At 43.7% G+C, this 16819-nt stretch overlaps 1 protein-coding gene across 1 annotated transcript in view; it reads left to right on the top strand.

Annotated features, from left to right (window-relative positions):
• Positions 1 to 49: 49 nt before the first annotated feature.
• Positions 50 to 16819, top strand: part of LOC121047289 (ATP-binding cassette sub-family C member 2-like) — a 40118-nt gene continuing 23348 nt past the window's right edge. Inside the window, exons 1-3 of the mRNA XM_040502412.1 lie at positions 50 to 145; positions 15210 to 15311; positions 15388 to 15567. Of these exons, the coding sequence (XP_040358346.1) occupies positions 50 to 145; positions 15210 to 15311; positions 15388 to 15567 (378 nt within the window). The remainder of the gene's footprint in view (positions 146 to 15209; positions 15312 to 15387; positions 15568 to 16819) is intronic.

Below are 16819 nucleotides of genomic sequence, written 5' to 3'. Positions count from 1 at the left end.
ATGCTATTACAATTATTCTGAAATCATTTCGGCACTTAGATAAATAATCATGTGTCTTTTCGACAACAGCGCCGACATAGATTACGTGACAGTCGATGAATCTCAAGGGAGAATTACAGTGGACGAACTGACGACTTCATCCAAGGTAGGAAATATACCGGATATATTTAATGCGGGAAACGAATCCTAGGGAAACAATTTTAGGTTACGCGAATTTCCTTTGAGGTTTTTGCACACGAGGTTATGGGATATTCTTATAGGAAATAAGAGCTTTAATCTCGTCTGTTGTGATCCGGGAACAAAGTGCTAAACTGTATAGTACCTCATGTATCACAGAAAAACATAGAGGGCTTCTTTTGATACGTGAACTTATATGTATTTCCGCACAATACGAGAACGTGCGACCATTACCCTTATAATAGAAAGCCCTGCGTGTGTTACTTTGTACCATAACCAACAAATATACATGTCATCCCAGATAATGCTGCGACTTTAATAGAGATGTTCGCTGCATGAGCCACAAGAAAACTAGTTCTACAAATCAATCTGCCCTGGTCTCTCAAATAAATTCGTATTTGAATCAGGCCTGAATCGCAATAACAACCGAGAAGCATATTACAATGCATCTGTGACCTCTTGTTCCACTTTTCTCGCAGATGCCTTTCGACGTGGGTGTTCATATGTGATCTTTTTCGTTAGACCTTCTTCGGCAAATTTTCCCTTTGGCTGAAGGCACCTTGACAAAATACATGTAAAACAGCTATTAATATACAAAAAATTGACACTGTAGCTTATCTTCATACCAAATCGCAGCAAACTTAGCAAAAACTGAGTTTAGTAGGCTTTAAACTTAACGCTTCGTTAAAAATAAAGGACTAATATCTTCATATTAATTCTTCACACTAAGCTCGTTCAATTTAGCTCGCTTTATAGACAAATGTGCCTTTCAGTTAGATTTACAAAAGAAGTCTATTTAAGTAAAGGTGCAATTTCCCAATCCTGCCCAAGCATTCCCAATGCTGCCGAATTGAAGAACAAATAAAGAATGAACCCTGAAAATGGCCTTGATCAGAGGCTTTGTCCTGGCCAGGTATCCCATTAATATTTGCAAGAACTTTGATGGCGGTGTTGTTACGTTAATATTCATACATGTTTGTACTTTTGTTTTACCGAAGTTCCTTGTGTGAATCTGGGACAATAATCATTCCGTAAGTACTTCCGCTTGACGAAATTCACAAACCCGATTGTCCTCTACGACCGATTGTGTCGTTTGTTGGTTCCCCCACGTACAACCTATCTAAATATCTAGTAGAGCTGCTTTCTCCCATAACAGGGAATAACAACTTTACAGTTATAAACTCTCGAGAATTTGTTGACCTAATTCGAGGTCATGCTCTGGACAAGGGGGATGTAATGGTCTCGTTTGATGTTATATCTTTGTTCACTAATGTTCCGACCACTCTTGCAGTGGAAGTTGCCGAAACACGCCTACGTAATGACTCCACACTTTCGTCACGGACATCTCTGACAGTTGAGGATATTATTATTCTTTTGCGTTTTTGTCTAAATCAGTCGCATTTCACCTTCCGTGGACAATTCTATCGTCAGATTGAGGGTTGCCCAATGGGTAGTCCGGTATCTGTGACCTTGGCTAATCTGGTAATGGAACACATAGAGCAGACCGCGTTAGAAGTAAAAGCATGCCCTGTCAAATTCTATCGACGTTACGTAGATGACACTTTCGTTATTTTAAATGAGGATCACGTCGATGACTTCCATGCAACCCTAAACAGCATTGAACCTTCCATACAGTTCACGCGAGAAGTTTAACAAAATAGCACGTTACTTTTTTTGGACGTAACTGTTTGCCGAAGTGACACCGGTCAGATTGAAACCACCGTGTATCGTAAACCTTGTGATACCGGTAATTTTTTGAGTTTCAATTCTCACCACCCTGTAGAACATAAGCGAGCCGTTGTAAAAACTTTAATTAGCCGATCGGAACAGTTGCCTTCAAATTCAAATTTACGAGCATCGGAAGTTCAGACTGTTATCGGATCCCTTTTGAGGCGCGGTTATTCACAAGGTTTTATTGAAAACACACGTAAACAGATGCAGCAGGGAAGAACAAAAGCGACTAATAATTACAAAGCAGGCGTGGTGACTATCCCTTATGTAAAAGGCATCTCAGAATCTATTCGCCGGTCCCTCCTGCCACTAGGTATACGAACAACTTTCAAACCCCATATAAAATTACGTGACCTCATTTCGAAGCCAAAAGATCCAACCCCTCCTGAATCTCAAAGTGGTGTTGTATACAAAGTGAACTGTCAGGACTGTGACAAGTGTTACATCGGAGAAACTGGCCGCAAACGGAGTACCCGCCTCAAAGAACACAAAAGAGACGTGGAGAAGGCAACACATGCCACAAGATCAAAAACAGAACTGGTGGACCATTGTTGGACGACTGGTCACACTTTCGACCTGGCGAATGCTGTGACCCTGGCACGCGAACAACGGTGGGGCCCCAGAAGATTTCTGGAATCATGGTGTATTCGGAGTGACCCATCTGCCTGCAATTCTAACCGCGGCCCCCTCCCCGACGTATACACCGACATCCTGAAATAACTTGTCATTTAACTTACCATCCAGGACGGACGTAAAAAGAAGTTGAAGCGAGGGCAGACAATGATAATGTCTCCCTTATGCCATGGACGAAAAAGTCGGCAGAACCAGCGCCACGGATGAAGAGAAGGAAGAAGAAGCGTTGGATTTCTGGTAGCTAGTCGGGTGTTCCCAGGCCGCACTGATGATGTCTCCCGTATAGGAGACGAAACGTCTGATAAATGTTGATATTGTTATGCAAGTGGAGGTATTTGTTTTTAATCATGAATCCCGGCTTTTGGAACATTTTTGCAGGTATAATAAGCGTAAAAAATATTTATGAATTTCGTTTATTGCATTTTTTATTCTTGTCAATTGAAAGCTTCAGATCATTTTTAAGCAGGACATTTGATTTATCGAAACAAATAAGGGACCCTCGCACCCGAAGCTGTGGCAGGTGGTTAGTGCCGCGCCAGCGCACTGAATACTTCTCGTAGTCGCTGACATATAACTTACCTTTTATTTTAAACAAGTATCTAAAACAAAATATTAACTTTGATACATTTACTAGTAAAAAGATGCGAGAATTTTTTGTAAGCAACAGATGAAGATGCATTAATCTCTATCTTGTATACGGAAAAGTTGTCGTGCTCAAGCCTATTGTAATTTTTGCTAGAAAACAAGCCCTCTGGTGAAATTTCATTTATGTCATTTATATTTCCATCAAGGGTTGATAATATTTATATAGTATTTGACATGTGTCATATAGAATTGTATACATTCACACTGTGTTTGTGTGTACTCATAATGTTACGCGTCATATTTTGTGTACTTTTTCACAAAAATGTTGCTGTCTGCATGGGCCCCCAGGCACTTTCAAGCTGTCCAAGACAGCTTTTTCGCCCGGGGACCCCCAACACTGTGTTGGAAATAAAAAGTGGATTAAATTGAATTATAAAATTGAATTGAATTGAACATTGTGCCCGTGTATATTTTCAGACTGCTTTTGGTGTAGCCTGGGCCTTTGCAAAACTTTGCGGAATATATGGACCTCTGGCACTGGTGTTCTTTCTTGGTAGCGGAGTTGGGTTTGCCTGGCAGCTGATATGGATCAAGGAGTGGACAGAGTCTGAGGTTCTAGGAGGACCCAGGGAAAACGGCTGGAAAAGGGGGCTGGTTATTCTTTGCTTATCTGACGGTATATATAGCCTAAAACACATTAGGATTAGCGTCCCGTGTTTCCGGTGTTTATTTTTCGTTGGATTCGGGTTGTTTATTTGGTGATTTATTTTTCCACGCAGATTGGACGTTTTTTGGTATTCAATTTCTCGCGTCGGACAAAGGTCGAGTTTGTCGGAGATTTTAAGGCGATGGCGTTAAGGAGCTCGTGTCGCAGAATATGCGGCGTCGGCGGGACAAGAAGGCCCTGATTGGTCGATAGGGTCATGACGTCAGACGTGACGTCACGGGTGAGACGTCACGCCACATGACCTCGCGCGGGAATTTCAAACATCCCACATCGCTCCCGTGTAATGTCACGTGAAACACGACGTCACACGCAACGTTACAAGTGACGCTGCACGTGACGTCACATGGCATAATGGCAGCGTCACGTAACTGTGTGACGTCACACAAACACTTGACTTTGACGTCACGTGCGACGTTAAACGTGACGTCACACGTAACACCACACAACGTCACGCGTGACGTCACGTGACACGTGACGCTACCGACTAGGCCACGCACACACGCTCGCACGGCTTGTGAACGAGCGCGGAGGATATATATGAGAAGACTTTGCGAACGGGGCCCGATAGCGCTATCGCGTGCCACCCATAAAGGCAGGGAACGAGGTATGGTGTGCTCTTTTGAAGGAAAACCCAGCCTGGCAGACAGTTCGCTGTACTTTGTTTGAGCTTAAGTTCAGACTCAGCCGACGCAAGGAACTTATGAAACAAAGCAAACAGCGTCAAAAGCGCAAGTCTATGGGCCTTTTCTGTTCATGATTCGCTCAACACTGATAGAACGCGTACAGAAACATGACGTTCACCATGACGGTGAGCTTTTGACGCTGTCCGATTGGTGCCATCAACTCGTAGCATCGGCTGCATCTGGACTTAACGTGAAACAAAGTATCGGCGCAGTTGTCCGGATTAACACATAATAAAACTGTAGATGAAAATATGTCTTCGCGCGAAGGTTCGGGTTGTCCTTATTCAAGGACAGGTGGAATTTGGGGTTACTTGGTTTATTCCCCTTTTTAACAAGACCGGCTCGGGGGTTTGTTTTCGGGGTTTATCGGAGTTTACCCAAAACAAGAAACACTAAATGTGATCGATGAGGCAAACATTTGGGGGAGGCTTAAGCTTCTCCTTTAAGGGTGGAACGCGATGGCGTTATCAGGCCCCGTTCGCAAAGCCTTCTCAAATAAACGCGTGCTTGTTGGCGAGCCGTGCAAGCTTCTGTGCGTGTGACGTGACGTGACGTCGCACGTCACGTCACACGTGGCTGCGCGCGTTGGATTATGGGATTTTTTGGTCCCGCCGGTGCCGACGCCGGCGCTGGATTTTCTGCGACCCGAGGTCCCAAACGCTATGGCGTTAAAACATTACATCAAAGGTAGTGATTAATTCAATGTAGCTGAAAACATGCTCATGTGCTATCAGCGTGACAGACTATGATTTTATAGCGACTGAATTTTCAGATTTTGCAGAGGAATGAGGATAATAACAATAAAAACAAGAAACAACAACAATCTTAAAAACTTCGTAAAATATATAATTGCGAGATTTACGCTTAAGCTTAAATCTCGCTATCATTATCTCACGCAGTTCCTTAAAATTAATATTGTTGTTGCTTGTTGCTCTACTGAACTTAACGCAAACAACTTCTCTTGCCAATTGAGCAAAAGAATTGCCCATATGTGTCAGTTTACTTCCTAGTTAAGTATTTGAGAATTGTATGGCTTAAAAAACAAACTCCAACTCTTTCAACGAAAAAGAAATATTTTGCTGGTTTTATTAATACGTTTTTATGAAAATATATATAAATCACACGCCTGATGCATACGCACAAATTACCATCTTGGAGATTATACTACTACTTAGCATTCCAGAGTGTCAAAAATGTTGAAACAATTAACACTTGAAGAGATATAATGTTGAACGACGTGCAACTTAACGCGAGGCCGGAAAAGACAACATATTTTTTTAATTTGTGACTTTCCAGAAACTTCCAGTATCAGTTTGTTGTATTTTCCTTGCTGTAACCCGCATCGGAGAATGACACACACTGGTTCAACAACACGTAGTAATTTATTGACTGTTATCGCCCGCACCTCGACCTGAAAAAGCCTCGCACATACTTCTGCGCCTGCCTTTTATCAGCGGCGGAGGGCCGCTCGAGTGGCCGATTGAGCTTCGCCACCTCCTGGTAGAAACCACGAGAGACGATTTAACCTGCGGGCAACCTGGTCGAGTGCCGTGGATTACCAGGCTGCCCACAAGCAGAAGTATGCAAGCTGACCTGGGCTCTTAAAGTGAATCGCAAGCCCAGTTTATCTTGTGCGTTGCCCTGGCCTAAACTATAAAGTGATTTGAAGGGGACGCTCACAAGCACCTACGTTTCCGGATTGCGTGGTGCCGCGCGGGAAGCGCCGGAAAAACAAGTTTGAACAAGCCGTTCGCCACAGCCCAACAATCAGTCACCCGTGATCAAGGGGCCGAGCTTAAAACGAAGGTCCCGAAACGTCGGTACCTTCGTTTTAATAAAACTTGGTTAGAGTTCGTTTTATCAGTTTAATTTTTACCTAACCAGGAGGAAGTCCGCCAAAATGTTCAATTTTATGATCGTAAGAAGTAACCACAAAGGTTGTTCTAGCAACTGCCGTATAAGTGAGGCAACTCACTGCGGTATCTACTGGTAACATAGCTTAGTTTTGACTGTCAAATGCTTGGAACAGCAGAGTTCAGTACTGGATGATAATCACCGTAATTAAACAAGTATAACGTTTGTCAAGACTGTATGCAAGATATTACCGGTTACGTCTTGCACAGTTCATGATCAGTGAACCCACAGAAAGATATCGCGAAGTCTGAGTGCTTACACTATCAATACATAAATGACACTTTATTATTCTTAGGCTTCAAAGCAATTTAAAAGATAGGATCTTTGAACGTTGTGTCAATTTTAGACTTGAGCCATGGTTCACAATCAGGCACGTTTGAAACGCCAAACGACAGCATTTATAATTCGAAACTAAAACTTGAACTTTGGATTGCTTTTTTTTTTATTACACAATGAACATTCTAGAACTCACAGCTCACCAGTATGTAAAAGTCAAGTTTTCAGAAGCTATACGAATACAACGCTTCTTTTTTGATGTTTCAGTAATTTTTCGGAGCATGGGAGGAATTTTGCTGGCCGTCGGTGTTAAGAAACTCTCCAAGTCCCTCCACGACAGTATGTTGAGCCATGTCCTCTCCAGCCCTGTCCCCTTCTTCGACGCAAACTCCCGCGGAAGGATACTCAACCGATTTTCTGTGGATCTGGATGCTGTGGATATTAAACTGTACCTGTTCGGAAAGCAGTTCATCCAGGCCACGCTATTGACGGTTGCCAGGCTTACTGTGGCCGGGTGTCAGGCGCCTGGAATCATGATTGTTGGAAGCACAGCGCTGATCGCCCTTGTTATCGGAATGGTATGTTATGACTGCAAATTAAGCGTGCGCATATTTTTAACTCATAAACACAGTTTAAGGTAAAAGTCTACATTCCTGGTCTTAATTTAGTGAAATAATTGCTTTCTCAACTGAACCCAAACCAAACATTTTGAAGACGAAGAACTTTGTTCTTTGCTGAATCAAAATGATTCGAATATATATTGGATGTTATCAATACTGAAGTTCGCTCTAACATTTGGCTAAAGGTTCGATGCTTGCACATAAATATATAAACTTTTAATCAAAAGTATCTTCAGTGGGGCATTTATTCTTGTGAAATTTCAAGCTGTAGCTAATTTTCGGTGATAAATGAGAACATCCTTGACATGGTCAAGGGCGGATATCGAAGCACACAACTGAATTAATCAAGGGTTGCGCTTGTTTTGCAATCTCCCAATAGGTGCAGCAAGTGTAAGATGGCGTCATCTGCTTTCGACGGAGTGGTGTCGACCGCTTTCGACGGAGTGCCGTCGCCTGCTTGTTTTGCTTATACAGGGAGGGTAAAACAAGGAGACGCCATGCTCTTTAAGTCGACCGGAAAGTTCGGTTTCTTAACCTATCGCGCTACGACTTTGTGCAGCGTTGCCCACAGATGGTGCATTTCTTTTTTTTTTAAATTTGCAAAGAGCGAACTTACCTGAGGAAAAAGTAAAGAAAGAAAAAGGCTTAGCTCTTATGGAAACGCAGTGACGGCACCGGTCTTCAAACAACACGGCGCCGTTTCGCACGGGGCACAAGAGATGGCGCAACGATCGCCGCCAACGAACGAGCATACGGCGCCGAGAGCCAAGCAGACAATCGTTTCGACTCAAAAGCGGCGCGCGTTCCGCAGGCGGCGACAGCCGCAGAAACAAAACAGGCGCGGTAACAACAAGGAACTGCAGTTCCTTGTCTGCTAATTACGCCGGCTGTCGGCGTCGTCTGCTCGTTCGTTGACGGGCAGTTGGCGTCGCGACCGCTTGTGCCATCTCTTGTCTCCCGTGCGAAACGGCGCCGTGCTGTTTGCAGACCGGTGGCGTCGCAGCGTTTCCATAGGAGCTAAGCCTTTTTTTTCTTTACTTTTTCCTCAGGTAAGTTTGCTCTTTGCAAATTTCACAAAAAAAAAAAAAAAAAAAAAAGAAAAGCACCATTTGTGGGCAACGCTGCACAAAGTCGTAGCGCGATGTGTTAAGAAACCGAACTTTCCGGTCGATTTAAAGAGCCTGGCGTCTCCTTGTTTCACCCTGTAGATAACTGGCATCACAATTCCCCAGATAACTAAATTGTCTACATTGCCGTGCACCTTTGTCCTTCTCATTGGTGTTCCCCATTGAAATGAGACAACAAAATTATGTTATCGCTGTATAATTTCACTGGCAACCCGTGCGTGGCAAACACTTCCAGGCAGGGTGTGATGACCGCAGTTGCCGTTGTCTGTCGAAGCACCTTGACTTAAAAAAAGAACGAATATAAATAAACAACTATAAAATCTTGAACGCTGTCAAAAATGTCAGTTTCAACTACTTGCCACGGAAGATTGGGAATATCGTGGTTAAGCATAGGGAGTTTCGCATTTCTCGAATTCAACTTTTGGCAGGTGCTAGAGGTCTTCGCCAATTCTTCAATGTCGCTATTGATGCCTGGCCAGTACACCACGCTTCTGGTTCTTGCCTTCATTTTCTCGACGCCTCCATGTGCGGCATGCTGGTGACTCAATGCGTCCCGTCGTTTCCCCGCTGGGATGTTCGACTGTTTCTTCAGAAAACGAGTCCGTCCTGCAGATGTGGTTCGTATCGGTAGTCCCAGTAGCAGGGAACGTCCTGAGGAATATAACTTTTTTCTTCTAGCCAGGAGTCGCGTGCGAACTGCCGGAGTTATGCCATCGCCGGAACTATGTCAGTTTCCTTGTGCAATGTTCGCTAGCCGCTGATCAGAAACAGGCACATAGTCGATAACATTCACGTCAAGATGTTCAGATTCTTCCAAAAGTTGTGCTTTGCTTGGAAACCGGGAAAAGGCAACGGCAAGGAAAAGTTCCTTTCCTGACTTGTACGTGATGTTTATCGAGTACTTCTGTAGGTTAAACTGCATTCATTGCAAGCGAAGAGGACACTGACAAACTAGGTTTTTGAAAATAAACTCTAGAAGTCCGTGATCTGACTCGACGATTACTTCTGGCTGCCCGAAGATATAATCTCGGAATTTTGTGCACCCATGCGCGATAGCAAGCATGTCGTTTTTGATCTGCACGTATCACTGTTGGGTCTCGGTGAGCGAGTGAGACGAATATGCTACTGGCTGTCCGTTTTGCAGAATCACCACTCCTACACCTGTCTGACTGGCGTCTACTAAAAGAACCACCGTCTTTTTTTTAATAGGCTAGCATGGGAGCTTTTGTGAGCGATTCTCGCTGTGTTTTAAAAAATAGCTGTAGTCGTTCTGTCCAAACATAGGCGGCCTCCTTTTTAAGTAACACTCCGAATGAAGCGGTAACTGGCGGCATGTTTGGTGTACAACCTGCCACAAAATTAACCATTCTAAGAAAGGTTTGCGGTGGCTTACTGTCTTTTGGATCCGGTATTCTTTGTATGTCTTGAAGTCGTCCGGGATACAAGCTGAGCCCTTCGTTAATGATGACATGGCCCAGGTACCGGACTTGGTTCTGCAGGAACTGGCCCTTTTTTTTATTGAGTCTGGTCCTGGCAGCGCTCCAGTACTTTCCTCGAATGCTCGTCGTGCTCTTCCTTGGTTCGGTCGCACACAAGAATGTCATCCATTACAAAGGAGACGCCCGGAACCCATATTCAGCACTCATTGCATCGCTCGCTGGAATACTTTTAGCGCTGTCGATATGCCAAAAAGAATACACAGAAACCGGTATCTTCCGTAGGGTGTACTCATCGTGCAAATCCTGGAGCTCTCGTCGTCCAACTTGATTTGCCAAAACCCAGAGGCCGCATCAAGTGATGGAAAGTACCTTTATTCGCTAAGGCTCGGCGCAACGTATTCCAACGTCGATATCTGAGGAGAGATTGGTTGACGTGTGACGGGTCCAAATATATTATGACATTTCTTTTTTTTGGCAACAACCATGCAACTTGACAACTATGTTGATTCTGTTACCTTGATGATGACAGCGTCTGCTTCAATCCGTTGTAGCTGACATTGACTTGGTCTTGAAGGGCGACTGGAACTCTTCTCGTTGGTTTGATCCCCTCATGCGAATCTGGCTTCCGTTTCATGTGCTATACCACACCTTTAAGCTGGCCTGGTCCACGAAAGACGTCTTCATAAGGCCGAGCCGCTTCGTGAAGGTGGTCACTGTTTCCAACCACTGCTAAGCGGATGATCAGACCGAGGCGTTCGAGTGTCCTACCGCTAAGTGTAACCGGTATGTCTAATTTCCTTATAAAACTGAGCTTCGTAACATTTCTCGTCCCTCTGTAGCCTTCAAGAAATCTTCTCGGAAGTTTAAGTCTTGTGCCCAAGGAACGTTTTCAAAACAGCGACGCACTGTTTCGCTTGTTTGGACTGACTCCGTGTGTCAAGCACGACGACGCGTAGCAGTCATGTCGGCTTGTGGAACAGAATCATATCACTTTATCGTCTTCCATACACACTCAGATTGTTAGTGGCGCGGGGCTCAGTTCTATAAAAGTGGCACGTGGCGATGACGCCATCTACAGCTTGCACCGACGTCACTTGGCCCGTCATAATGGGGAAAATGGCGCTTGAGACGGCCGATTCCGCATGCGTTAACGAGACGCTTCTTGCCACCAGAAAAAGGGGCAACCTTAAGAGAGAAGGCGCACGAGAGAGGAACTTCCGCTTCGTTAACGAGTCACTTCTTGCCACCAGAAAGAAGAGCGGACTGTCGTCACATGCTAGCCATGTAATACATTGCTTGCACGTGAAGAGCAAAGAAGCTCAACCCTGCCGGAGTGCATGAAAGAATGTTTCTGCTTCAACAGCTGGAAAAATAAGCTGAATGCCTCCTTGTAATTTTCAAAGAAACATCAAAGTTGATCCCTAATTTAAAATGTGCAGACATTGCGCCGTTTATCACAGAGTAAAAGAAATGTAAATCGAAGCAGCGTATTTTTGCCTCCTTTTAAATATGCCAGGAAATCGACGAAACATATGAATTGATTAACTAGATGATTAAGGGGTTGCGATTAGGGGGGCCGAAAGTTTTGTAATCGACGCCCAGCCGTATTCCAAATAAAGCGGCGCTTCATACCGCAGTGGGTCGTCCTACAAGCTGCAAATGCTGCGCGGTTCGTGGAGACCTCCCGGATGTCGCGGGTTCTGCAACATGTGACCGAGTCTGTGGAATCCCTGAGCATCCTGCGGAGCTACGGCGTGGTGGAGCGCTTCTGCAGCCACTTCTGTCGGCTGACGGACTTCCACTTAGAGGCCTATGCCACGTACTGCGCCTGCTATCGACTCACTCGAACGCTCGGCAATGTCTTCGGCCTGACGATCGTTCTCACCTCGATCCTGACGACCCTGTGGCGTTCCTACGGTACGTCGTCCAGTGAGTTCGGCCTAGCGCTGAGCGTCTCTCTGTCGGTGAGTGGTTTCTGTAGCGCCTGCACGATGTAGCTGAATATTTCAATCCGATGTTTGTAATGAGTAGACTTCAACGAAGAAACCGCCATGAAGGACTCCCACGTCCCATGACGTCATAAATGACACAGTGACGTTACGTAGTCCCGTGACTTTGTGACGCCACATTGTCAATTATGACGTCAAAATAGCACTTTACATAATGACGTTACGTGAAGCCAAGACGTCCCGTGACGTCGTGAGGCCACCCATTTAGGACGTTACGGCATGCGATGGCTTCGTGTGACGTCACGATCATGTGTTCTCATGACGTTACGTGACATCACGCACACACTTATAGCATGTGCCCAGCTCATTCACAACACTTTGCGGTACCCAGTTCTTGCTTAAAGGATTAAGCTAGTACAATTGTATTTTTTAGAGCGCAGCTCTAAGCACCTGTTTCCGGGCTGAGTGGCGTCGGTGTAGGCGTAACCGCGTGACGTCACGTGTGACGTCATGAGGGTGACGAGTGATGTCACAAGGGTCACCAGTGACATCACGAGGGCCACGAATGACGTAACGATTGTTACCAGTGCCGTCACGAGGTTCATGTGTGACGTCACGAGTCACAAGTGACGTAACGAGCGTCACGTGTGACTCCCAAGGACCACGAATGACGTCACGAGGGTAACGAGGGACGTCACGAAAGTCACGTATGACGTCACGAGCGTCACGAGTGACATCAGGAGGGTCACATGTGACGTTACGAGGGTCAAGTGTGACGTCACGAGGGTCACGTGTGACGTCACGAGCTCCCGTGTGACGTCACAAGGGTCACAAGTGATGTCACCCTCGTGAAATCACGCGGGCATACCCTCCGCTTCTCAAGGGCCGTCTCCGGGTTTAGCGGCGTCGCTGTTGGCGTTGCCGTCGGCGTCAGCGTAACCGCGTGACGTCACAAGTGACGTCACATGATATGTCACGAGGGTGACAAATGACGTCACGAGGGTAACGTGTGACGTCACGAGGGTCACGCGTGACGTCACGAGTTAACAATATTTACGTCGTAAATAAAAAAAATTAAAGACGTTTAAAACTCTCTGTAATGTGGATTTAGAGCACAACTCTTGAGGAGGAGGGGGGAGCGTATGCCCGTGTGATTTCATGAGGGTCACAAGTGAAGTCACCCTCCTGAAATCCCACGGGCATACCTCCCTCCCCTCTTCCTCCTCAAGAGCTGCGCTCTAGTTCGGCACTACAGAGAATTGTAAATGTCTCATTTTTTCTTCTCTCACGACGTAAATATTCTTGACTCGTGACGTCACTCGTGACCCTCGTGACGTCATCATGACCCTCGTGACGTCACTGGTGATACTCGTGACATCACTGGCGACCCTCATGACGCCATTCGTGGCCCTCGTGACGTCAATGGTGACCCTCATGACGTCACTGGTGACCCTCGTGACATCACTTGTCACCTTCGTGTTTTATAACCTTTACTTCCCTCACACACACTGCCCGTCAATGACTAGGTAGCTGACACTTAGCATCTCCACGTGATTCCTCTCCTGAAGTGACCTTAGTTTAGCCTACGTTGCACATAAAAAATGTCGCACGTAAATAATGTATAAAGTACCTGAATGGAAAAGGGTGATGAAATGATAAGTGAAAACAAAGACCCTTACAAAAACCAAAGCCCTCCTTGGAACTACCGCTCCAACGTTCTGTACGCAGAATACATTTGCGATATACGATATGCGGAAACCTGATCGCCACGCAAAGGACCGTGCACAATGAACCAATCATGGTTTCCCGCTTAACGTAACTGGACGTTAGTCCGCTCAATTTGCTTAAACAAGTTTGTCCGGTAAATTCATTTGAACCTTAGAGACCTAAATAAAGCTGAAAACATAAAACCATTACATTTTGACAAACATTAACCTTCCATTAAATGGCAAATGAGCTATGTTAACAGGCTACATTTAGCAGAAATTGAGCCCGATAAATTTAGCTGAAGACGGCACCTTACAGCGACACGACACGAATCCCTACCACTCCCATTATAACGTTTATGAATATAATTATCGCCATCAATTTGTGTTTTAAGTAACTTTCGTTGCTTCGGATTGCATATAGAAAAGGAAAGAAATAATTACGTGCTTCGAAAATACATTTTTCTATATATTCCGATGCACCTATTAGCTGCATATAAATGTACTATGCACCATCTTGTTTCTTCAAATCTTCAATGTAAACACTGTTTCCATTGTTTACTTCAATGTCAACAATAAAACCTTTATGTTCAAGTAATGTATTTTTGAGCAAGGTACAGGGGTCTGAAGAAGTATTCGATCGTTATACATTTCTTTTCGCCATGACATCAGATTGCTTTGTCGATGTACGTGAACATTGAAGCGCTAAAACCATTGTTACAAATTGTAAAATAGGCGCACAAATCTATTTGGTTCCTGCTGCACTGGAGGTTCGGCTAAAATATTTGCATACTGAATGCGATCCGTGCTTTCGAACTTATTGTTATGAAGCTAACAATTTCCCCGATCAAATTGTATACAGGTGAAGGATATTCATGTTGTAACATGAATATCCGCATATTATACCTTGCTATTTTGCTTCTTGGGCAGTGAAAATACGTTGCTCCTAGAATGCGAATCACGAGTTACATGACAGTCAAAAACGATGTTAACACCAAAAGATTGTCCCGCTCAATTAACTAAGTGGTACAGGTATTTTAATACTATTTTTCTTGAGCTTCTAAATATTACCCTTTCCCCACGCCCCCCAGGAATCACCAAGCCAAGAAATTTGTGGAGCATTTGTTATCAAACTAATGCGACTACATTGAGTGAAAAAACATAATAAAGTTATTTATACCTTTGTTCGTTTCACTTTACTCTATCCTCCGGGCGTAAGCTTTACAAAGGGAAAAGTGATTCAAACCGAACTTAAACAAAATTATAAAAAAAATTGTAATATTAATCACGCACAGAGGATTTGATTAATTGTGTTACGTCCTCTAAACACTCTGTCATGATATATTTTTTTTGTTAATTTTTATCAAGAGCTGTCGCAGCAGTTTTCTTGACAGAGCATAAAGTTGAGAGGCAGGTCCTGCCTCTAGTTGCTACAAAAAGCCATACGTTTTAGGCAGTAGACTAGTTTATGTGTAGTTTTTATTCTAACATAAACTTGTAAAGTTTTTCTTTGTTTTAAGTCTCACTTTAAACAGTTTATTTTCTCGTATCTTTGTTGCTAAAATACTAGGGAGTACATAAAAAGGCATTCTTGATCAAATATATTACATTCAACTATAATGTTCTTTTCTTTCAATCACAGATACCACAAACTATTGTCTCCTTCAGTATGGTTCTGTTTCTCGGGCCACAGTTGTTGGTTTGTTTTGAGCGTGGCTTGCAGTATACTGAACTCCCTAGTGAGGTGAGTCTACAATTATTGCTGCAAACCCTAAGCGTCGGAAATTTATTATAAATATTCTGTTGATAAAATATTGCAGGATGACATCGACGAGAAAAGCGGATCCCAGGATTTGAAATTAAGCACTTCAAGCCATATTGATGAAAACTGGCCCAAAGCAGGTCAAGTGCAATTCAACGACTTCTGTGCATCCTACCGACCAGGTTTCCTGACGAACGTCTTGAAAGGGATTACATTCGTAATTCAACCACAGCAGAAGGTGCTTTGATGAGTGCTTGCTCCTGTACGCTTCAGCATATTGTGAAAGTGCCGACAATGCTGTGCTCACTGTCACAAGCCATCGATGCATGTTGTAACAAAGAATCTGAAGGTCCACATTGTTGTTTTGGCAGATAATTTCGATTTGTAGTTGGAGCTGTTTCTTACAATAACAATCCCGTAGTTTAAACTTATTTTGATAAAATGATAAAATGCGATACCTGACTGGACGAGTCTTATGGTCGCCCAAATTTGTTTCTCACGAGTATCTTGAAGAAGATGCAGCTGACCCAGAGACTGGGAATATGAACAAGGACCTGAGTCTCGCGCGAAGTGTCAAAATCTAGCTTTTACCTCCATTTACCGTGGCAGTGATATCTTCACCAAAGCATGCAATGTCTTAATGTTAACTTCTCAACAATCCGTTTCTCAGTATCACACTGTTAAAGCAAAATACAACCTTTACAGTCCCTTTCTTCGCTCCACGTTTCAAATAATGTTTAGTAAGTGCAAATGTAAATTAGTAAATGTAGTCTTTATTTCAGACAGAAGAGAAGTATGGGGGGCTGGGATAAGGGAAGACAAACTTGTCTTCTGACGGTACCCCAGCTCCAAGTTCTTTTTACAGCACTCAGAAGAAGACAAAACAATCACTGAAATAAATTCTATCGCCAATGGGCATATGTAGAAAATATAAATGAATGCAACCCAACACCCGGGATACGAACTGCAGATCATGAGAGACTTAAAATATAAGTTAGAAGGTTATGTTTGAATGTCCGAAAGGAACCGTTGTTTTGCACCATTTGAGTTGTGATAGGGTGTGTATTCAATGTGTCTAAAATTATATATGAAAGTTGCTGGAAGCCATAATTTGTACGAGCTTTGCTTTTTACGTAATGACTACATCGTTTTTTTCCGTTTTTTTTGGATGCATGCTAAAAAATAGTGATTGATTTTTTTTATCTTGTTAAAACATTGATTGCTAGTTTTAGGGTCCTAATTTGCTCTGCAGTCATTATCTTATACTCCCGAAAAGGTGGCACTGAGTGATCAAACTTTTGAAGGTTTGCAATTAATCGAACGGCCTTTTTTTACAGTATAAGTAATTTTCTAATTTTTTTTGTAGTTCTGCTTCATACTATTATACAATATTGCAGTCGTGAATAAATAAGTGTATAGTACAGTCGTAACTTTAACCGCTTTGGTAAATACTTTCGGAGTTTATTTAATGACCCTACTGCTCTTGAAAA

Source organism: Ixodes scapularis, unplaced genomic scaffold (genome assembly GCF_016920785.2).
Source record: "Ixodes scapularis isolate PalLabHiFi unplaced genomic scaffold, ASM1692078v2 PGA_scaffold10__122_contigs__length_95168666, whole genome shotgun sequence".
NCBI classification, from domain to species: domain Eukaryota; kingdom Metazoa; phylum Arthropoda; class Arachnida; order Ixodida; family Ixodidae; genus Ixodes; species Ixodes scapularis.
The sequence above is the reverse complement of the archived record's forward strand: the minus strand, read 5'-3'. Positions and strand labels throughout refer to the sequence as shown.